The following is a 21,064-nucleotide window of genomic DNA, read 5'->3' as shown; positions in this document are numbered from 1 at the left end:
AAACCCTAGAAAATCAGGGTAGAGACAATACCACTGAATCAAATGCCAAAATTGATTCAGTATGACTTCTATGCAGAAATCAGGCTATATGCTCTTTCTATTACTTTCCCCTCTTCCTCATAACCAAATCTCCAAAGTGTTGTTATACCTTCTCTTTCTTCAACTCTTCCTTGAGCATCTTCCTTAGCTTCTGAGCTTTGATTATTTTCTCACGATCGGAACATATTTTTTTCTCTTTGGCTGGAATACATTTTGAGTGTGGTATTTCTTCTTGAATCAGACTTTCCTGCGTTGGTCTCTCTTTGAGGGGTGAGGATGTGTTCTTCTGCAAGGCTTCGTCACTTTTTTGACCTGTTACACATGCATTCGGCTCTTTACTTACAGACTTTTTGAATGGAGAGAATTGTGGTACTTGGGGAACAGGAGTTTTCTTTTCAGGAAGTATGGGAGACTTCGGGGAATTCTCCACATTGGTCTTCTCAGAAGGTGGCAAGTCCTTCTGAAGTGGTGGGTTACAAATAACAGGAGAATGAGGTACTTGTTTTTGAGAACATTTTGATGCTGAAGTGGCAACACGTTGTGTGGATAGTGGTGCAACTCGTGGTTTAGCAAGATTAGGCATTGTAGATATTCGTTTTCTTCTCTGCAGAAGTGTCTCTGCATGTCTGCTACAATCTCCATCACCACTAGCGTTGGTCTTTTCATTTCTGGAAGATTAAAAGAGAGAAAGCGGTCATATTTCTAAAAACTGTAATCAGGCTGTTTTTAAAATAAATAAATGCACTGTATTCCCACAAAGCCAATCACATCATATTACGAGTTTATTTTTGAAAATGCTTATTCTGATTAGACATAAAAAATTAAAGCAAAAAATATATTACAACTTTATATCTACTTAGAATATAGATGGCTAGAGTCCCACATACAGCTCACTGTTAGCAATCTAGTATTTATATTATTTGATACATTCAGTCATCACTTTCCACAAGAAGACATTCCTAACTTACTAATACATAATAATACAAAAAGGTTAACAATAATTTAAAAACCAAACACATAGAAAAAATGCAACAGAACAAAATTTCTAAGGGTGTTCATCCTACAATAACTATAAAAATTTACTCTTACCCATAAAATAGGCCGGAGATCATAGCACAGAACAATCCAAATTAATGACCAAAAGCTGGGAATGATGGCTGCATATATAATTAATAACGCGGGTGGCGCTGTGGGACGCGGGGGGCGCTGTGGGTTAAACCACAGAGCCTAGGACTTGCCGATCAGAAGGTCGGCGGTTCGAATACCCGCGACGGGGTGAGCTCCCGTTGCTTAGTCCCTGCTTCTGCCAACCTAGCAGTTTGAAAGCACGTCAAAGTGCAAGTAGATAAATAGGTACCGCTCCAGCGGGAAGATAAACGGCATTTCCGTGTGCTGCTCTGGTTCGCCACAAGCGGCTTAGTCATGCTGGCCACATGACCCGGAAGATGTACGCCGGCTCCCTTGGCCAATAAAGCGAGATGAGCGCCGCAACCCCAGAGTCGGTCACGACTGGACCTAATGGTCAGGGGTCCCTTTACCTTTATAATATACATTGCATATTATTATTAGGAAAGATGCAGCTAAACTTGTGGTCCTGTAGATGCTATTAAACTACAAGTCTCATCAGCCCAGTCACTATGACCAAAGATGAGAGATGATGGCAGCAACTTGAAGGTCATGACTTAGCCACCCTTGTTTCTGGAACTGGGAGACAGCAACTATTTCAAATCTAGAATTATCCCTCTTCATTACAGCCAACCAAAGAATGTATATTGAGAATTCTCCCCACACCTGCAATACACAAACTTGGTAGCACCAGTCACTGTCTAATGTCAGCTATAATTTTGACTACTCCCTTAAGCCCTAGAATCACAGACACACACACACCACTTATTTAAAGATTCAAAGTCATGCTGGTTAAAGGGGGGGGGGGGGGAATAACAGACGATTGTGCGATATAAATCTTTTGAAATAAAAATAAAAGACGCCGAGCTGGTTCACCCCAACTACACGTGCGTAGTGACTCCGGATAAAAGCGCCGCACTGTGTCCCAGGGGACGTGAAGCACCGGCCTTTGCGAGGGGTTCCTTCACAGGCGCAGGCCATCAAGTGTCGGAGGTGCACGTGAGAACCAGTTCCCGCGATTTTCAACGCGTCTCTCAAAAAAAGACCTTTTTGCGCTCCAGCTCATCTCCAGAAACGGGCTTCTTTTATTTTGTGGAGAAAGGAAGCGCGCAACCTACAGCCAAAGGCGAAGCTTACCCCTCAGGGCTGCTGCTGCTGCTGCTGCTACCGTCGTCCTGCTGCAGGCTTCCGGCAGCGCCCGACGGGAGAGCCGAGGCAGCCGCATCCTCAGAAGAGCAGGGGGCGGATGCCGAGCCGGGCTGGGGAGCGGGGTCCGGGGCCGCGGCGACGCCTGAGGGGCTGGGGCTGCCCCTGGGGTTGCTGCCCCTCGCCGCCGCCGCCCCCGGTCTCACGTTGGGCTTCACATTAAACCTGGCGCGGCGGAACATGGCGCCGCAAAGGGGAACTGCCGACTCTCGCTAAAGCCCACCGTCCCCTTTTTCCTCCGGCCGCCGAGGCCGCCTCATGTCACCGGCCTCGCTCGGCCCAAGCCCAGCTCCCCGCCCTTCCTCTCCGACTCTCGCGGAGGGGGGGAGTCTGTCAGCTGCTCCGGGGACGGCGCGCGGCGTGGCGTCATCACTCTGCGACAAAACAGGAACATCACCTGGGCGGCGAGGACGCCCGCCTGAAACGCAGGAGAGCGGCGCGTGTTCATGTCGAACTTGGCCTGAACTTGACTTGCACGAGGAGAGGGAAAGCAGCTAGTTTATTAGCCGAGTGCATTCGTAGCGATTCCCGGCTTGGCGGCTCCTGCCGCGTGAAGCCCGCGTCACGAGAAAGGCATCCCGAGACCGGTGTTTTGTTGACCTCGGTTGGATTTTATAAATGTTAGTGTTTTCCTAGAGCGGATATTCTTTGAAAAGGTAATTCCACGTTGTACGTTTCCGAGCACAATTCAAAAGTGTGGGTGCTGACCTTTAAAGCCCTAAACGGCCTCGGCCCAGTATACCTGAAAGAGCATCTTTCTGCCCGGACATTGAGGTCCAACGCCGAGGGCCTCCTGGCGGTTCCCTCACTGTGAGAAGTGAAGCTGCAGGGAAACAGGCAGAGGGCCTTCTCGGTAGTGGCACCCACCCTGTGGAATGCCCTCCCATCAGATGTCAAGGAGATGAGTATTTATATATCTTTGAGGAGACATCTGAAGGCAGTCCTGTATTGGGAAGCTGTTTAAGGTTTAATGTTTTATTATGTTTTTATATGTGCTGGAAGCCACCCAACGTGGCTGGGGCAACTCAGTCAGATGGGAGGGGTATAAATAATAAATTATTACTACTACTACTACTATTACAGAATCTGGAACTTTCTTTTAGTTTTGCAATTTTCCTTATTTTTAGAGGGTTATATTCTGCACTCTTCATTTATAAAGCATATTTGTATACCACTATTTCATTAAAAATTATATCGGGGTGATTTACAGAAGAATTTACATGCAATAAAAACTGTGTGAACGTTTAAAATTGGAGATCATCAACTATTAGAAAAAGAAGCTGTCTGCATAAGCTTAGTGGCATAAAAAACTTTTCAGCAGGCACATAAAGAAGAGGAGGAGGAGTTTGGATTTGATATCCCGCTTTATCACTACCCGAAGGAGTCTCAAAGCAGCTAACATTCTCCTTTCCCTTCCTCCCCCACAACAAACTTCAGAGAAGTGTGACTAGCCCAAGGTCACCCAGCAGCTGCATGTGGAGGAGCGGAGACGCGAACCCGGTTCACCAGATTACGAGTCTACTGCTCTTAACCACTACACCACACTGCTGAAAGAAAGGGGTGCTGGCAACTATTCTATAGTTGTAACATTCCACTGAATCCAGACATGGACATAGCCAGCGGGGGGCAAGGGGGGAGCTGCCCTTCCCCAATCAAGTAAATAGATAAAAATTAACTGACCAATAATGTCACGGTTCTGCCCCCCACAAAAAAAATTATCATGGCTATGCTCATGGATCCAGAGTAGGCTTTTAAAGAAGTAGGCACACAACTGACTCTTTAAGGGCAGCTGGCAACACTCCAACACAAAAATACATTTACTACACCCGTCACCCTCTCAGTCATCTAAATCCACGTAGCTTTAATAACCCATGGTGGACAAAGATCTAGTGAGCAGATGTGGTTGGTACATAAAGTATCTAGTTGGTCAACATAAAACATACATAAAAGGATCTAAACATTTGGATAGTGATATACAATAACCAATATACTGAGCTATAGATATGAAAAGGAATGCATCAGCAGAAAAATAGTGCCGTGCTTTATATAACTATGGCACATGCCATTATTATACTGTTGGTTCCAAAAAGACATGACCGTATCTTGGACTGCAGCTCTCCACCCATTTTTATGATGGTGTCCTAATGAGTTCAACCTATACTTTTTCAAATCAAGCTAACCAAACCATGATGGGATTTATACAATATGCCAAAAAACATCCAGAGACCACATCCTTATATCACTTACCGGCAAAAATGGTATTTCAGAAAAATGGCTCAGAACGCCAGCTTCCAAACGAACCAAACCAATCAAATTCACAGGTCACATTGGAACAGGTGGGAATGATGCAGTAAGCCACAAAAAGTCCACAGAAACCACATCCTCATTCCTGTTCTAAGCAATAAACAATATTGCAGAACAGTCAGGAACACCCAACTTCTGAGTAGCTAAACCAATCAAATTCATGTCACATTGGGCAATGTGGTTCTAAACTAGCACACTGGTTTGTGGCTTAGTGCTCATTCATATCGGTTTTGATTTGACCTATAAATGACACTGGACAATAAATGGTATCAGAATGTGCTTTCTGCTTAAGCTTTGTGACTGCATTAATTCTATCCATTCCTGTGACCTGTGAATTTGGTTGATTTGAGGAACCATAGGAGTTGGTTCTGTTCAGATGAGTTCTGGATGTGAAGGGGCCAATTGTATAAAGTATAAAATTGGAATACATTTGTTGTTCTTCTTCCTTGCCTTTTTTGTTGACATATTACATCAATACAACAGAAATGGGCAAATATACATGATAGAATTCAAACACTGGAAGTCACTGAACAAATGGTATATCTCAAAATACATCCCACAGTTTTGGGAATCGATTATAATTTAAAAAGCAGCCTTATCCTCCCAGTTTTCTTTAAAGTCCCCATAATTTCAGATGAATCACGGGTAAGTGCATCGAACTCAGTGGGGCTTCTGAAAACACAGGAATATTCGTTCATTTTATTTCCATCCCGCCTTTTAGGGCAAGAAACTCGCATCCCATTTGAAACCTGGAGATCGTGCAGAAATCATATCCCGCGCGTGCCAGGGAAATAGCGGTAATTACATCCCAACCGTACGCGCGTTAACTCGGAAGCAAACCCCACTGAGCCGCTCTCCCGCGTAACGCGCGCGCAGCGTCTCAGCTTCAACTCGTGCAGCTAATACGAGGCGTCGAGGCCCGATCGGTGGGTTGCGCGCACGCGCAGTAAGGGCACCGAGGGACCGGCTCCATGAGCGGGGCTGGGAACAGGAAAGGCGTCGACGTGCGGCCTGACGTCACAGAGGCGGCCCCTTACATAAGGAGAACAACGGCGGGCGGGGCGCGCAGAAGGTTCTGGCAGTTGGAGCAGATAGCGGGGTTGTTGCTGTTCGTGCGCGTAACGGTCGTCGCCGCTGGGGTTATTGTTTTGCCATGGCCCGTAAGTATGCGGCGTGGGCGGCGCCCGCCACCGCCCTGCTGGTGGCCTTCCCTCGCCAGTTAGGACTTGTATAATTGGTGGCGGCGGCGGCCTGGGGCCGAAGCGGGCCTTGCGGGGACCGTAGGCCACCGGTGGGTTGCCGCTCCCGTGTTGTGGTCCCTGGCGGGCGGCTATTGTAAGGTCGCCTCAGAGACGTTGGTAGCTTCGCTTGCAACCCTGGCTCCTCTTTGTCTGGGGAAGAAGCCCCCGTTGACTTCAGTAGGGCTTGCTCCCGAGTAGACCCGGCGAGGGCTGCTGCGCCGCAGGAGAGGCCGGTCGCGCGTGGGGGCCGTAGCCGCCCTTGTGTGTGTCTGTTGGGGTGAACGGGGACTCTGGCTGGAGGGAAGCGGTTCTCTTTTAAGAGGAAGCGATAGGAAGGGATGGCCTGAGAAACCACAGCTCTGTTTTCCTTCCTCGACCGGGGAAACAACATGCTCTTTGTGAGCAGCATACGTCCCTGCTGCGCTCGCATTACTGCCTCCCTTATTCGGAATGAGCCGTGTGAAAGGGCCCTTTTCACCGAATCCGGGGCCCCAAACTGCCTTCCCCGAGTGGCGAGAGCCAGCGGGGACGCTCGGTGTCCACGGGTGGATGCTAAATATGCCTCAATAGTTAAGTGTTTGCACTATGCGGGCTGTACTGTACAGCATTTTCAAACTGCAGCGTAACTTTTTGGAAACAACAGCTGCAGCGCCGACTTCAGTTTCCAGTGACTTCAAACTGAAACAAAAGATGCTGCTCAGTGTGTGTTATTTCTATATAGGAGCGCTCCGATTTGTTTCCTCAGCAGGAACTAGGCTTTGCTGAGAGCTTCATTGAAATGTTAACTAGACTTGTACGCAGGCTTACTTGGAAACGAGGTCCCTTAAGTTCATTCCCCCAAAGGTGGTTCCTAAGTTCCTTATTCAGCACAGAAAGAAGCTGCCTGAATAGGATGGTTACAGCTTCACTGACACCAGAAACAATTCGAGCAGTACATAATGCCAACAGAGCTGTAGAGTTATCTGCTTCATATTTTCTGACTAGGAGTTGAACCTTAAACACTTGGCTGATATTCTGTATTTATTTTGTCTTTAGAATAGTGTGCATAAACTTTGCTGAATGAAACGACTGTTCTTGATGTTTATCATATGATTGCATTACTTTCAAAGAGCTCAGGGCAGCACACAGTTATTGTCCAATCTATACCCTTGCGTCAAATAAAGGCAGTTATGAGGCTGGTTGTGCCTGTGCAATTGTTTGCTGAATTGTTTTAGTTTCAGAGCTTGCATGATTCTCTGCATCAAGGAAATGTGTGGATGGAATTCAACAAAACTGAGTGTTAATGGGCATAAGAAGCCTCTTGAGCTTGCCACTTGGTGCACGCTTGACAGAGAGCCACAGCCAGTCTCCTGGGCAACTAGCAAGCATAGTTGTCAAACTCACTGTGCTTCACATGGCTGAGCATACAGAAAATAGATTTTGAACTTTACAATAAATGTGAGTAGCAGCCCATTAATGGTATCAAGTTTTCAGAACTATAGAAGATTTCATTTTGATAAGATGTGAGGTATAAGAAAAAGTAATGATTTGGTGTGAAATATGGCTGAAGTGTGTGTAAACTGTACTGCAGCACTCAAACTTTTTCTACTACAGAATTAATTGGTGGTTGTGGCATAGAGGTTGTTTTTTATTTATTTATTCAATTTATTAGGTGCTTGCCATCCAAAGGTCTCCAAGCAACTTGCAGCAAAATTATATGCACGCACACACAATATTTCATATTGTGGATCCATGGCATCAAAAGACTAGCATAAAATATTTGTGCATGCATACCTAAAGGGCATTGGTACCAGTGCTGCTCAAGTTCTTGTCAACATGTATGTGCAGTAGCCCACTTTGGTTCTATCAGTTATATTAGCTTGTAGGCTAAGATGTCACCATGTTATTGGATGAAGCACATTCCTTTGCAAGCCAGCCTGAATACTTGCCCACTTGATTGAATTTCAAACTACCTGGGCAAGCTAAGTATTTCCTTGGTGACTGGCGCTTACCAAAGCCACACTTTGTTAGGAATATTGAAAATATTGGCTATACTGTGGGCTGCGTAGTTGGGAACTCAGTAGTGCAGCTGATCCAACAGGGTTTGCTTACAAGCCTCATTTACCAAAGAGCAGTCAAAGTGTGGTACTTTTAACATAGTGTAAAGGGGGAAATTTGGATTATCGGCAGCAGGATTTACTATTGTGCAACTAAGAGATGGACAATCTTTGGTTCTGTTGGTCAAAAGTAGGTACTAGTAACTGGCCTAAAGCCTAACTGTTAAAACTGTTCCAACTTTAGGTGGGAACCAGCGTGAACTCGCCCGCCAAAAGAACATGAAGAAAAACCAAGAACTGAATAAAGGAAAAAGAAAAGAGGATACCTTGTCGGCTTCTCAAAGGAAACAGAGGTATGTTTGCATAGCAATCTCTGACAACCCACATACCCTGGTGCATATGTAAGTAGTGTAAAATTCTGCCTCAGAATTCTTAAAGATAAAATACAATTTCTGTACTGTGGCCCTGTCTTAGACAGAAAAATTATATTTGATGTTTGGGAAGCTAACTTAATGTGCTTAAGCTTGCATTTGGCTATTTGGAATGGATATAGTCTTAGTATAATTGAAGTTGGGGGGGAGGCGTAGTTTAAAATTTAGAACTAGAACACCAAACTTTAAAACATTGAGAACCAACATCGTTCAACAGGACTTCTTATTCTTCCCCGTTGTGTGCTCCAAAATCCATTCTAGAGGGTTGGGGGATTTTTGAGGAAGGTGAAAAACCAAAACTCTTGTTGCCCTGAAAAATATTGTTTCCACTAAACAATGGACATCACTCGCTCTTCATCTTTTCTTTTCCAGAGACTCCGAAATTATGCAGCAAAAGCAGAAAGCAGCTAATGAGAAGAAAACTCTTCAGACAGGAACAAAATAATCTGTGGCTGCATGAAGGACCTAATAATGCTGCAGTGCATCTCAGAATAATAGGGCCTAAGAAAAGACATATTTGTAAAAGTGGCCAGCCATTAAATGGTTAATGTTTATCTTCTACAAGCTCATTTGTCCAGTATGCATTTATTTTAGAATGTCTGATTAGTAGAGTGCAGTTGCAACTGACTTGGCTTTAACTGAAATACTAGAAATAGTTCCAGTAAAATTGGATTCAAAGTTCCCTTTGCATGTCTACTAGTAATGATAGCAGTGGCTTGACTGCAGTTTTCATTGTTAAGTGTTGGCTTGGTAAATGGCTTGTGTGACTGTACCAATTATTAAATATGCAAATACTGAGAATCCTGTCTGGCAGCCCAACAGCATTCAAAAACGATCCCAGGTCTCTGTTCTTGCTTTCCACTTTGTAAAGCTCAGCTGTAAAATTAACCGTAAATTATTTTTACAATAAAATGTTGCATGAAGTACTGTCTAAGTTGGAAATGGGTACACCAGACAGTTATAATAGCTTTTCCATTGTTTCTGACACGTTTGGCACAATTCAGAGGGTTCTTAGTCCTTTCATCAGCACAACTTTTCCATTGTGTTTCAATTGCAGCCTGAATACTTAATACAATTCTTCAACTGCTAAGTAAGATTCTCTAAATATATTACTATGTATAACTGCAGCTTAAAATCTGTACTCTGAACTAAAATATAAATAACCTCTTTTGTCTAAAGCTTGGTTGATTATAAAAATGGCAGCCAAGAATAAGTTGCTTAGTTTTACTGCTTTTTTTTAGGCCTGACTGTTTTCCATAGTGATGTTAAAGGTCTAGCGGAATTACGTATTTGACATTCATGGTTGTACTTCAGCTAGTGAGCAAGAACAAAAGCCTGTTGACCTGGGATTAAGCCAAATTTATTCTTCTGTTCCCTGCTACTTCTCTTAAAAACAATAGAGCTCTGTGTAGCATATTAGCAGATTGGGGTGGAGGCAGTCGGGGTGACCCTAACTCGGGTTTCAGAAGTTCAAAGACATTGAAATCTAGCATACTAGATAAGTTGTTCTAGTACAACAAACACTCGGCTCTAATACTTTGACTTTTCTGTAACAGACTAGGCAACTGACCCCTTTGGAATTTTACCCAACATTCATTGTCTTGGAGGAGGAGTATAGCAGTGCGTTAAATAAGGATATTTATGAGTGCACTACTAGTTTGGTAAAAATTTGGGGGGGGGGGGAGAAGAATTTGGCTTGTAAGACATATTGGTGGTCACAAGTAACTAAGTGATATATGGTTCTCTAATACTGCTATCCCAAGGGAAGATGGATTAGCCATACCCACTTTGTGTGTGTAAATTAGAAATGTCCAACTTTTTAAAAAGGTAAAGCTAGCAGCCACCCTACTTCTCCAGTTTTTCCTGGTGCTGTGCTGCTATAAGCTATGGTTTGGCTTGGTGTTGCATCCAAACCCTAAGCTCATGATTTTATCTTTCATCAAACAAACCATAACATATAGCTAAGGTGGGTTCTATAGCTTACCACTTGTGGCTTGTCTTGAAGAGATATATCTGAACCCAGACTCATGCTTTAATGATCAGACAAGTCATGGCTTCAATCGCAACTGCAGAACTGGAGAAGCAAGGCAACAACTACTTTCTCTCTTGGAAAACTACATGTTTGCTCATTTGCAGTAAGCCATGGCTAGAGTTACCTGTGAACTGCCCTCTTGTCTTGCCCTAGGCAAGGTGGTTCTTCTAAAATGAGATTCAGAAGCAATACAAAATACACGAGTGAGAAGATTAAAGATTTTATTCTAAAACAGCAGGCAATGTATACGTACCAAGCAAGCACTTCAGTCTGCCACTTGGAAGCCCTCAAGAAATGGTGAAGTGACTCCCCCAGGTAGCCTCAGTTTGCATGGCTTTGTGGCCAAATCAGTCCATGCACGAGCTTCAAAGAAACTGCCCATAACTGTCCGATTTTATAGATAGCCAGTCTTGGAAGCCACACAGGCTATGTGCAGATCATCCATTAGCCACCCCCTCCCAAGGCTTCATTTCTCAAAACAATGTCCAACATCAAAGAAGGTACCTAGCATTATCCTCCACAACTGATTCAAGGCAGTTTTGTGGTACTTCACCTCCTCCCAAGTTCTCAGGACATTAATGTTCTCACACCACCCAAAAACTTAACAAGAGTGAGGGAGGGGGGAGGGACAAGCTGGCAGGGCTCTATGTCAGACCATTAATTCCTTGATACATTTTTTTCCTTGCAGATGCATTTCCCATACACCTCTCTATTGGGATATGCAAAACTGATCTTTAAGAAATTGAGCTGGGCAAGTAGCTGTGTATGCACCATGTATTGTACAAGTGCTTTATACAAGCCATGCTTGCATCAATAGAAGGTTCAGCTTCTGTTTGTGATGGATTGGCTGTGGTCATAGCTGTCAACTGTGATAGCTAAACACCAGTATTCCCTCCTAAAGTAATCACTCCCTTACTGATTTCATGTCTGTTTTCATACAGAGATAAACTCTGGAGCTGTATAATGATGGCAGTCTTAATCCTACCCATGTGGTGTCTGCTTTTACACTTAGCTTGAGGCTGTGCACAGGTTTGCAGAATGCTGCTGTTGCAAGTATACATTTTTTAAAAAACTTTATAGGATTTCAGGGCAGTGTACAGTATTTTTTAAGGAAATAGGCTACTGTTCCCCATATACACATACAAATTGATACGTAAATTTCATGAAACTGGCTCAGGTCAACTACATTTTTTATTCTGCCCACTTAAATTTATTAAAGCATTTTTACCCTACACCTTAACTAAATAGACGACTAGATCAATAAAAAGTCACTCTTTGGCCCCAGTTTAACAATACTGTATCACTAAACTGCAAGGAAGAAACTTGGTTCCTATGGACTGAATGAGATCCATCTGCTCAGTTGCATTCCCTTAGGGAAAGGGACAACAAACACTACTTAAATATTTCTGGTTCCATGTAGGAAGTATGTAATTTCTGTTCCAGTATTTGAGAAACTTTTGTAAGCTACTTTGAGAGCTTCCAGGGACTGTAAAGTGGAATATAAGTTCTACAAATAGGTTCAGGAGCAAGGAGGACACCAGTTCTTAAAAGGAATTTATTACAGAAATTACAAGCAACCAAATATGTGACATGTTTGGTAGAATGACTGTTACTAGGTACATATAGTACTGAGGAATAGACAAAGGAAGTTGAGTTAATGGAATAGCTTTGTATCCATTCTCTCTCTCAGTTCAATGAAACTTGCCAGAAATCCATAGAAATGCTGGTTTGCACTTGGTTAAAAGACGCCTGCTTCTAGGGAGAAGGGCAATGACAGGCCTAGACAGCATCTTGAGAAGTAGAGACGTCACCTTGCCAACAAAGGTCCGTATAGTTAAAGCCATGGTTTTCCCAGTAGTGATGTATGGAAGTGAAAGCTGGACCATAAAGAAGGCTGATCGCCGAAGAATTGATGCTTTTGAATTATGGTGCTGGAGAAGACTCTTGAGAGTCCCATGGACTGCAAGAAGATCAAACGCATCCATTCTTAAGGAAATCAGCCCTGAGTGCTCACTGGAAGGACAGATCGTGAAGCTGAGGCTCCAGTACTTTGGCCACCTCATGAGAAGACTCCCTGGAGAAGACACTGATGCTGGGAAAGATTGAGGGCACAAGGAGAAGGGGGCGACAGAGGACGAGATGGTTGGATAGTGTTTTCGAGGTTACCAGCATGAGTTTGACCAAACTGCGGGAGGTAGTGGAGGACAGAGGTGCCTGGCGTGCTCTGGTCCGTGGGGTCACGAAGAGTCGGACACGACTAAACGACTAAACAACAACAACAACACCTTCAGTTAAGCATTTCTGAGAGGCCTTTAAGGAGACTTGGTTTGTACCTCTACAGGTTACATTTAGCAGGTACGGATTTTAAATACCTTACTGGGAAAGGGCTATGTGCAGAAGCAGGCATTTGTGAAGAAAGTGAGAATAGACCACAATAATACAAATGGTACACCAATTAGAAAAGAGAAAGGACTGGGAACTTGTGGCCATCCAGTTCTGTTCATCCCTGACCATATTTTATCCCAGGGTTGAGGAATCTGGCTCTCCAACACCTGGAGGGACACAGGTGCCCCCCCTCACCCAAAAACTAATACAAAGGAAGTCATTTACCACACAAGAATGGCTCATTCCCTCTGAGTGCAAAATTGGGGTAAGCCTTGTAACTGGTATAGCTTGATAGCAACTATGTGGCCATCTGCGATTTCCTGATCACACAAGTCTATGGATGATTTCTGGTAGAGATTTTTTTCATGACCTTGTGGGAAACGGCCACTACTATAAATCGTTTTAAAAAGGCATTATACAAATCAATGGAGATATGGTTTATCAGCAGCGGTTGGCTTTGATGGTTAAATGTTCGGACTGAGGCAATAAGCATCGGAATATCAAGTGCCCCATATAAATGCGGATTGTTGTGTGTATTATCCCATATAAATGCGGGGTTTCCTATGAAGCAGATATAGGGGAACTTCCCCTCTCCGGATGTTGCTAGGCTGCAGTCTCATCAACACTGATCGAACCATCTCAAGGTGATTTACGTATGAACGAATTAAAAAAACACAAACAACAACAACAGCAAATACCTTTGGAACAATACCTCAAGCCCTAACAAGTGGACAAGTCGTAACCGTGGCGAAGTCAACCACTAACGAGACTTGGTAGGGTTTGGTCTCCCACTATACGTGGATCGAAAGAAGGGCTGGGCAGCTGGGATGCGAGGGTTGCTTTTTAATCCCTCGGTCTCTCTGCCCATCGTTGGAAACGGAATCCTGCACCAGACTTGTTGCGCAGCAAAAGCGCGGCTGCTACCTGTGGAATTCCCGCCCCGCTTTTGTCGCAGGAAGAAGGAGGAGGAGGCGGCCGCCGGGAAGAGCTTGAGGCCTCCTGGCCTGCAGGGGGCAGTTAAGGCAATCTCCCCGGAGGTGGCGGCGCTCGCAAGAGGCCTCTGTCGGTGGAGCTCCTCCCCTCCGGTCGCTGACTGATGACGTAGAAGCAGGAGGCCCTGTGGAAAAGCGCCTTATCCCGGAGTCCTCATGGCTTCTTGCGGCGGCGACGAGGCGGTGCTGTTCAGACGCGGGGCCGGGCAGGTACTGGGGTAGGCCGGGCTTTCCGTGGCCCTTCATAGGGTTTCGCTTTCCCTCCTAGGGGGTCTCTGTCGGCTGAGCGGGCGAGGCGAGGCCGCTCCTCCCGCGTGAGGCGCTGCTCAGGAGGGACTCTGAGCTTCGCAGTTCAGCGGAGCGGATTCTGAGGGGAAAGGAGCTGCTTTTTTATTTTTTACTTTGACGAAGTAATATAAGTAAATAAGAATAAAATTGTACACCACGTCACCCGAGACCATTCCATTGTAACCTCCCAAACCCTCTTGCGAGGGTTTGACCCCTTTCCGTTTTAACAGTACAAATTCTACAAACACCTTCCATATCTCCTCAAAATCATTTTTCCTGCATGCTCCCCGTCTTAATGGCACATGTTAGAAAGTAACTGCTTAAGTGGGGTGGGCAAGAAGGTCGACCCGCTTCCAAAACGGAAGCAAGCAGTGGTATAGTAAGGTGAGTCTCATTGGGGATCTCTTCTTTAGATGACACTGTGGACTAGGCTTAAGTCCACTTACCTAGTCCTGTTAGGTTACTTCTGAGTTAGACGTGTACACCAACTGCAAATGCCACATACCAGCCATGGGGCGGGGTGTGTGTGTGTGTGCTCCTGTTCAGTCTGCTGAGCAGGGCCTTGAATTTCTGCTCCAAAGGCTTGCCCTAGCAACTTCAACAAAAGCATGAGCTACGCACAAAGTACTGTAAAGCTGTCTCAGAATGCAACTAGTTTCACAACTAAGTTCTACCTGCACAAGGGGATGCTTGCATTTGCACATGACAACCACTTATTGTAACCAGGGGAAAGCCTCTTAGGATGTGACATGGCAATCAGCTGGTGGTGCCTGAACTAACTTTTTAGATGCCAGCAATAATATAGCATATAGCATGAGATGATCTTGATATATTGAAGAAGCCGCACCTTTAGATTTGGCTGTAATTCTCAAAATATCTTTTGGTTTTTTAAAAAAGTTTAAAATAAAAAGGAAACCTACAATTCTGTTTTGTCTCTACAGAGTGATGATTCTGATATATGGGATGATACAGCGCTCATAAAAGCATATGATAAAGCCGTTGCGTCCTTCAAGGTAAAACATTCTCTAGCATGACCCACCTGCTATGCAACATGTGAACTGCAAAGACTCAAGCTTGTATGGTGGCCACCCATTCTCATCCTTCACTGTCACCCCAAAGATAGGTGGATTGGAAGAAAGGAACAGAAGAAGATTGTTGCATTTTTCTTCTCTCTATATCCTTGTGGTTTTTAACAGCTGGGCTGAAAGCAGATAGTCCATGGAACAGTTCTTAGTGCAGAAATGCAGTGACAGGGCAAACTTCACCTGTTCAGTTTGTCACATACATTTTTAAAGCTAAAGGAGCCTGCCAGGAAAAAGCTGGCTGCTCTAAGAAGGACATTCTGTATATATACTATTTTATATTTTTAACATTGGCTTGGAAGTTAAGTTTTTATGCTTGATATGTTTTGATTAATCAAATTTGGTGCAGTGCATCTTTATATCAAATGATCTAGATGAAATATATGAATATTTCAAGTAATAATTATTGTATTAATACTAGTAAAAAAAATTAAATACCAATAGCTGTAACATAGTTCAAGGAATGAAGGGAGTTGGAAACCTGCAAAATAATTATTTTGTATCTTCTTTCCATCAGAATGCTTTGAAGAATGGTGACTGTTCAGAGCCTTTGGATAAAACAGAACAAAACGCTGGGACAAAAAGAAAAAATAATAAAAAGAACAAGAGTAGGAAGAAAAGTAATGCTGGATCACAGAAACAGGTGATTTTGGGGGGAGGGGAACCCTGACAGGAGATAGTACTAAGAATGTTGTTTTTAAAATCATGGAATTAAGATCCTGTTTCTTCAAACATAAATATATGTTCCCATATACAAAACCTAAAGCTTTAGCCACCTTTTTCTTGTAGCACCTGAATTTTTACAGGGAAATAACCTGGTTTTTGCAATGGCCTGTATTGTGCCTTTGGTTCACTTCGGGTATTCCAGTCCTTAAAATGGGGAAATACTTTTTATATATGCAATAATAATGTATTATGATGCTGGAAAGTATTTTTAGGTAGTGCATCTGCAGAACTATTTCAAACAGAGGTGATAAAGGATGAAGTTTTAAAACTGATTAATACAAAGTAAAATGTAGCATGATACCCAAAGTTGAGTTTTTAAAGCTAATGTGGCTAACAAATATGGAAGGAGAGTGCAGTTTACAAAATGTTAATTTTTACATAGGTGTGTTGAACAGGTATGTCACAAATATGACATAGATGTATGCAGGAGGGAAATCATACTTGTACAGTAGAGTGAGGAATAAATTCATAACACCACCAACTTAACTTTTTTTCCTTTCAATGCAGTGGAGAGTTAATGATGCGTGCAGTGCAGTTTGGTCTGAAGATGGCAATGTGTACCAAGCAACTATTACCTCAATTAACTGGAAGAAAGGGACGTGTGTAGTTGTCTATACTGGATATGGAAATAAGGAAGAGCAAAATCTATCAGATCTGCTACCACCAACGGATGCTGAGGGAACAAATGAGAAAAGTGCTGCTGAGGTGAGGCCAAGTAGAAAATTTACACTTGACTGAAATGGAAACAATTTATCATTGCTACACGTCTTTCACAGCTCAGGAAGTACAGTGTGTGAGAATTAAAGCTAAAGCACATGAAATATAGGATTTTACCTTTTTCTGTGGGAGCTGAATTTAGTCCTGGGCCTCCTGCACATGATTTATTTCAGGGGGGGGACAGCCAAGCCTCATGAAACCCTCACAGCAAGTTTTTCTGCCTGTTTGCATAGCAATTTCTGATTGGGAGATTAAAATTCTGCTGCCTGCTTTTTATAGAGTTTCTCTAAAGAGCACACAGAAGAATGTTTGTAGTAAACACACAACACAAATGTTGGAGATGAAACATGCCTGCAGTTTCAGAATAAAAGGCAGCATTTCCACCCACACACATTCCAGTGCTATCTCCATGGTTCTTGAGCCCAGTTGTATATTGGTCTTGTAGTAGCTTTGATCCTATTTACTCGAGCAACTGCTGTATATCCGTAAGACCACATGGCAAGCAGCTCAAATAGTGAGGTAAAACAAAAATTCTACTGGCTCCCTTTGCAAAAGATCGAAAGCATTTTGCTGTGTTTTTACCTTTTTGTGCTGCTTGTGGCAGCCTACTTCTGTTGCAGCCAGGGAGTGGATGTGATTGTGCATATTTGAAGCATGTTAAAATGCTTCTAAGTAACATCCAGTATTCATTTATCTTTTAAATCAAGGCAGAGGAGTAGGACATAAGCAATAATAGTTAAAAGGGCAGGCATGGATGAGAATATGTCAAAATTTAAGTAGAAATAGGGGAAGGATGAAAGTAGAGTTCCAGAAGGGCAGGTTCATAAAACCTTTTAACAGTTTGCATTTAAGAGGGTGTCTTTCGGAATGTCACAAAATCAGAACAGAAGAAAATAATGTTGCTTTTTTTTAAGTTTCATTAGTTATAGCTGCATATGGCTTGCAAATACTGGTTGCAAATTCCTAATTACTATTATTTTTTTAGAATGAAAACGAGACTCAGTATTCAACAGATGAAAGTGACATTTCATTCCGGTCACCTGGAAACAAATACAACCGTACCAAATCAGCACAGTGGAATTCTCACTTTCCTCCACCACCACCAGTACCGGGCCTTGGAAGGGTAAGCATAGAAGCAAATCTGAAAGACATCCAATTACTATATGGTAGTGTTCCAGATTTTTAGAGGAGTAGTTTCTTTACCTTTACAAGCAGAATTACAGGTGCCATTCTAGTCATGGATGTTTTTGTGAGATTTGGGGGTTGCTGTATCTTGCATGCTTAATTCTGCAAGCATTGGTATAATGAAAACCTTTTATTTTATTTTAAATTACTCTCATGTAGACTGGAATGAAATTCAGTGGACCTCCACCCTTTTTATCAGGCTGGCCTCCACCATTTCCATCAGGACCACCGGTGAGTGATGGGTAAAATGCGTGACAGTAAAGGGAAACTCTTGTCACAAATGGGAAAGTTAATAACCCAGACGCTGAATGGTACCACCTGAGCTGGGGATTTAAATAATGGAATATTCCCCTACAATTATTATTTCCCTAATTCAATTAAATTCGCATTAAGAATTGTTCTAAATGTTTGTAGTGAACAATTGTTTCTTCTTCAATGTCTTGAGAAGAAAAGGTAGTTATTCCAGTTCAGAAGTCTTTCATTTATCTTTTTAGTTGATACCACCTCCACCACCTTTCAGTCCAGATTCTCCTGACGACGACGAAGCATTGGGAAGTATGTTAATAGCCTGGTATATGAGTGGCTATCACACTGGTTACTATCTGGTAAGAAACATACATCTTTTTCTGTACTAAAATGCAAGCAACTTGCCTAAGTCACCAATTAAGGTGCTAACACTGCTTAAATAGGTTAATCTTTCGATTTGTGGCTGGTCAGCACCTGACAGATTACATAAAATAAATATTTCTGTAGCTCATTAGAGAGACATGGAACACTGTGGCTGACAGACTTGCACACATTTAATCGGGGGACAATTCTGCTGTGTATTATCTTCTGATTATAGGGAGTGCCAGCTGGTGCGCCTTCTCTTAACCAAAGACCTACTGAACTGCTTTTACCACTGCTATTAAGAACATTTAGATAATCAGGTTAAGTGTAATATGATTCCCCCCCCCCCCCCAGTAATTTAGAGAGTGGAAATATGAACAGGTCCTCTGTAACAACCCATTCTGTCTCTTGTATTGCACAGGGTTTAAAGCAGAGCCGCATGGAAGCTGCCTTGGGGAGACATGCCCACTCTAAGTAGCTGTTGTAAGTACTGCATTTTGTTTTAACTTTAAGTTGCAATGGAGGGCAAGCTGAACTTAGTTTCATTTTGAAGGCACAAGATCAGTTTTGGGCTGGTGACATTTTTTTTGCTTTTTCGGGAGATGGGGAAATCACACCTTATGGTGTTTCCTTGGGAGCCCACAGAAAATAGGCTCCTGTAGCTAAATGAGTCCAGGGTTGCTGCAAAGGGGGGGGGGGGTCAAATACTAGAATGTGGCTTGTATGAGTATATTCTCCGTAAAAGAGTGCATGTGTATGAGGGATGGATGGCTATCAACATCAGATTTTTAAGTTTCCTCTATTTCTGATATAAAGATCAGTTTCGATAGAACATGACCTTAGCATTGGCATAACTTCTTCTAAAATGAATTTACTATCCCACATGGTCTTTTTAAAACTAGGTTTTAAAAAAAAGATTCCCATGAAGGAGGACATCCCAACTCTGTATTGGTCAGCAAAGAAGCTTTCAATGGTACCAGGATTACTGACTGGATAACTCAGAGAGGAATCTGCCAGCAATGTTTTCATCATCATAGCAAGATTTCTGAATGGATAGCCCTGCTTTTTTTTTGCAAGGTGCCCGTATCTTGTTAATCATCGGGTACCTGTTCTGGACTAAGTGAACTGTTATTCAAGTGAATCTGATTATTTGGACTTGCTTTGATTTGTAAAGCAATCTTTCAATTTGTAGAATATCTTCATTTCTAACTCGTTCAGTGATGCCAAGCTGACTACACATTTAAACCTTAAACGAGGTCAGTTTTATGGGATCTAACCATATTTTGCCGAAACTGATGTATGTCCCTTTCTAGCTGTGGATGGCAGTGGTGATAACAGAAACTGTGTAGTCACGTGGTTAATTATGCAGCAGTCCAAATCCTAGGACTAGAAAAATTCCTAGGTAAGTTGAGAGAGAGATTACTTATCAGTTACACCATTCAACTGGTTTGTATTAGTGATCAATAAAATTATTTTTTTCCAACTTGCGTTTGTATAATATGTCAGTGGGTGGGTGTTTATATTTAGAAAGCTTCTAGGTAAGTTGTAAGTTACCAAACATCTTTTTACATTTTGTTGTGGATGAAGATTACATCTCTGAGGGAATTGAACTTGAATTTTTATGCAGTGATGTCTTTAGGTTGTTCAGCACACACCCATCTAGGTTAAACATTTTGTTAGCAGGAAAACATAGCACTAATTTCAGAACCAGAATGTACTAGTATTCCTAAATAAAATACCATGAGAGATTATACTATTTCAGAAATACAACTACCCTTCATCTCCTTAACCCTAGCTTCTGAAAGTCTAGGTTACATATGGCAGTAGCTTCCCTTTCTCTTCTCCCTTGGGTCTTGGGTCTTTCAAATTTCAGTGGCACCCTGCGCAAGGCCAAAATTTGCTTCCCCCACCTCTCACCTTCAATTGTGCTCAATTCACTTCATCATTGTTGTGATGCTTTGCAGTTCGCCCTAGACTCGGGCCCATTGTGGAGGAACTGGTCATGCTGCCCTAAATCCACCTCTACAGGTAAAACAGAGAGACCCTTGTCTGCAACCCTGGAGAGATGCTGCCAGTCAGTGCAGACAATACTGTCCTAGATGGAGTAGTGGTCTGACTCAGTATAAGGCAACTTCCGGCAGCCTCCTGTTTTAGTGTCTGTGTTAATTTAAAGGGAGATTTTTATTGTTTATTTTCAATTACAAATGTTCATATTTCAGAATTTGTATACTTTGTAAACCACTTTGAAGTTTATTTTTGACAATCAAACATTAATTAATTCATTAATAACATTTAGCTGGTGAATGTGTTCTTGTACAAGGAGGTGTGGCCTTCCACTTTGAAGGATACAGTAGTGCAGCCACTCCTAGGGAAATATCCTGGATCCAATGGCATTTAATAACTACCAGCCAATCACAAATACCTTCTTTTGGGGCAAGGTACTCAAGGGGTCATGGCAGTGCAGCTGCAGGCATTCTTTAGGTAAACTGATTATCTACATCAATTCCAATTACGATTCAGGACTTGATCAGCCTCGGTTATCCTGATGGATGACTTTGATTGGGAGAAGGGGGAGATCAATCTTGCTGTTCCTGCTCAATCTCTCATCAGCTTTTGATGCCATTGTCAATGGAATCCTCCTGGACCATCTACAGGAGATGGGTAAC

The 21,064-nt window shown here is 42.9% G+C and overlaps 3 protein-coding genes across 5 annotated transcripts in view; 2 read left to right on the top strand and 1 right to left on the bottom strand.

Moving 5' to 3' along the window:
- BDP1 (BDP1 general transcription factor IIIB subunit) overlaps positions 1-2,704 on the bottom strand; it is a 51,416-nt gene extending 48,712 nt beyond the window's left edge. For all 3 annotated transcript variants that reach the window (XM_077936276.1, XM_077936277.1, XM_077936278.1), the window contains exons 1-2: positions 2,302-2,704; positions 149-707 (exon numbers count right to left, since the gene is read on the bottom strand). In XM_077936276.1, coding sequence (XP_077792402.1) covers positions 149-707; positions 2,302-2,552 — 810 coding nt within the window. In that variant the 5' untranslated portion in view covers positions 2,553-2,704. The remainder of the gene's footprint in view (positions 1-148; positions 708-2,301) is intronic.
- Positions 2,705-5,681: 2,977 nt separating this feature from the next.
- Positions 5,682-8,946, top strand: SERF1B (small EDRK-rich factor 1B). Its single transcript, XM_028747886.2, has 3 exons — positions 5,682-5,834; positions 8,196-8,304; positions 8,755-8,946. The coding sequence occupies exons 1-3, from the start codon at positions 5,828-5,830 to the stop codon at positions 8,825-8,827; spliced, it is 189 nt and encodes a 62-aa protein (XP_028603719.1). The 5' UTR covers positions 5,682-5,827; the 3' UTR covers positions 8,828-8,946.
- A 4,924-nt stretch (positions 8,947-13,870) lies between these two features.
- Positions 13,871-19,881, top strand: LOC114606432 (survival of motor neuron protein). Its single transcript, XM_028748673.2, has 9 exons — positions 13,871-14,001; positions 15,021-15,092; positions 15,679-15,804; positions 16,395-16,592; positions 17,590-17,727; positions 17,949-18,020; positions 18,284-18,394; positions 18,820-18,881; positions 19,301-19,881. Exons 1-8 carry the CDS (start codon positions 13,948-13,950, stop codon positions 18,874-18,876), a joined length of 828 nt encoding a protein of 275 aa, XP_028604506.2. The 5' UTR covers positions 13,871-13,947; the 3' UTR covers positions 18,877-18,881; positions 19,301-19,881.
- Positions 19,882-21,064: the final 1,183 nt, after the last annotated feature.

The sequence above is a fragment of the Podarcis muralis genome, chromosome 11 (genome assembly GCF_964188315.1).
Source record: "Podarcis muralis chromosome 11, rPodMur119.hap1.1, whole genome shotgun sequence".
Lineage (NCBI taxonomy): Eukaryota > Metazoa > Chordata > Lepidosauria > Squamata > Lacertidae > Podarcis > Podarcis muralis.
The sequence above is the reverse complement of the archived record's forward strand: the minus strand, read 5'-3'. Positions and strand labels throughout refer to the sequence as shown.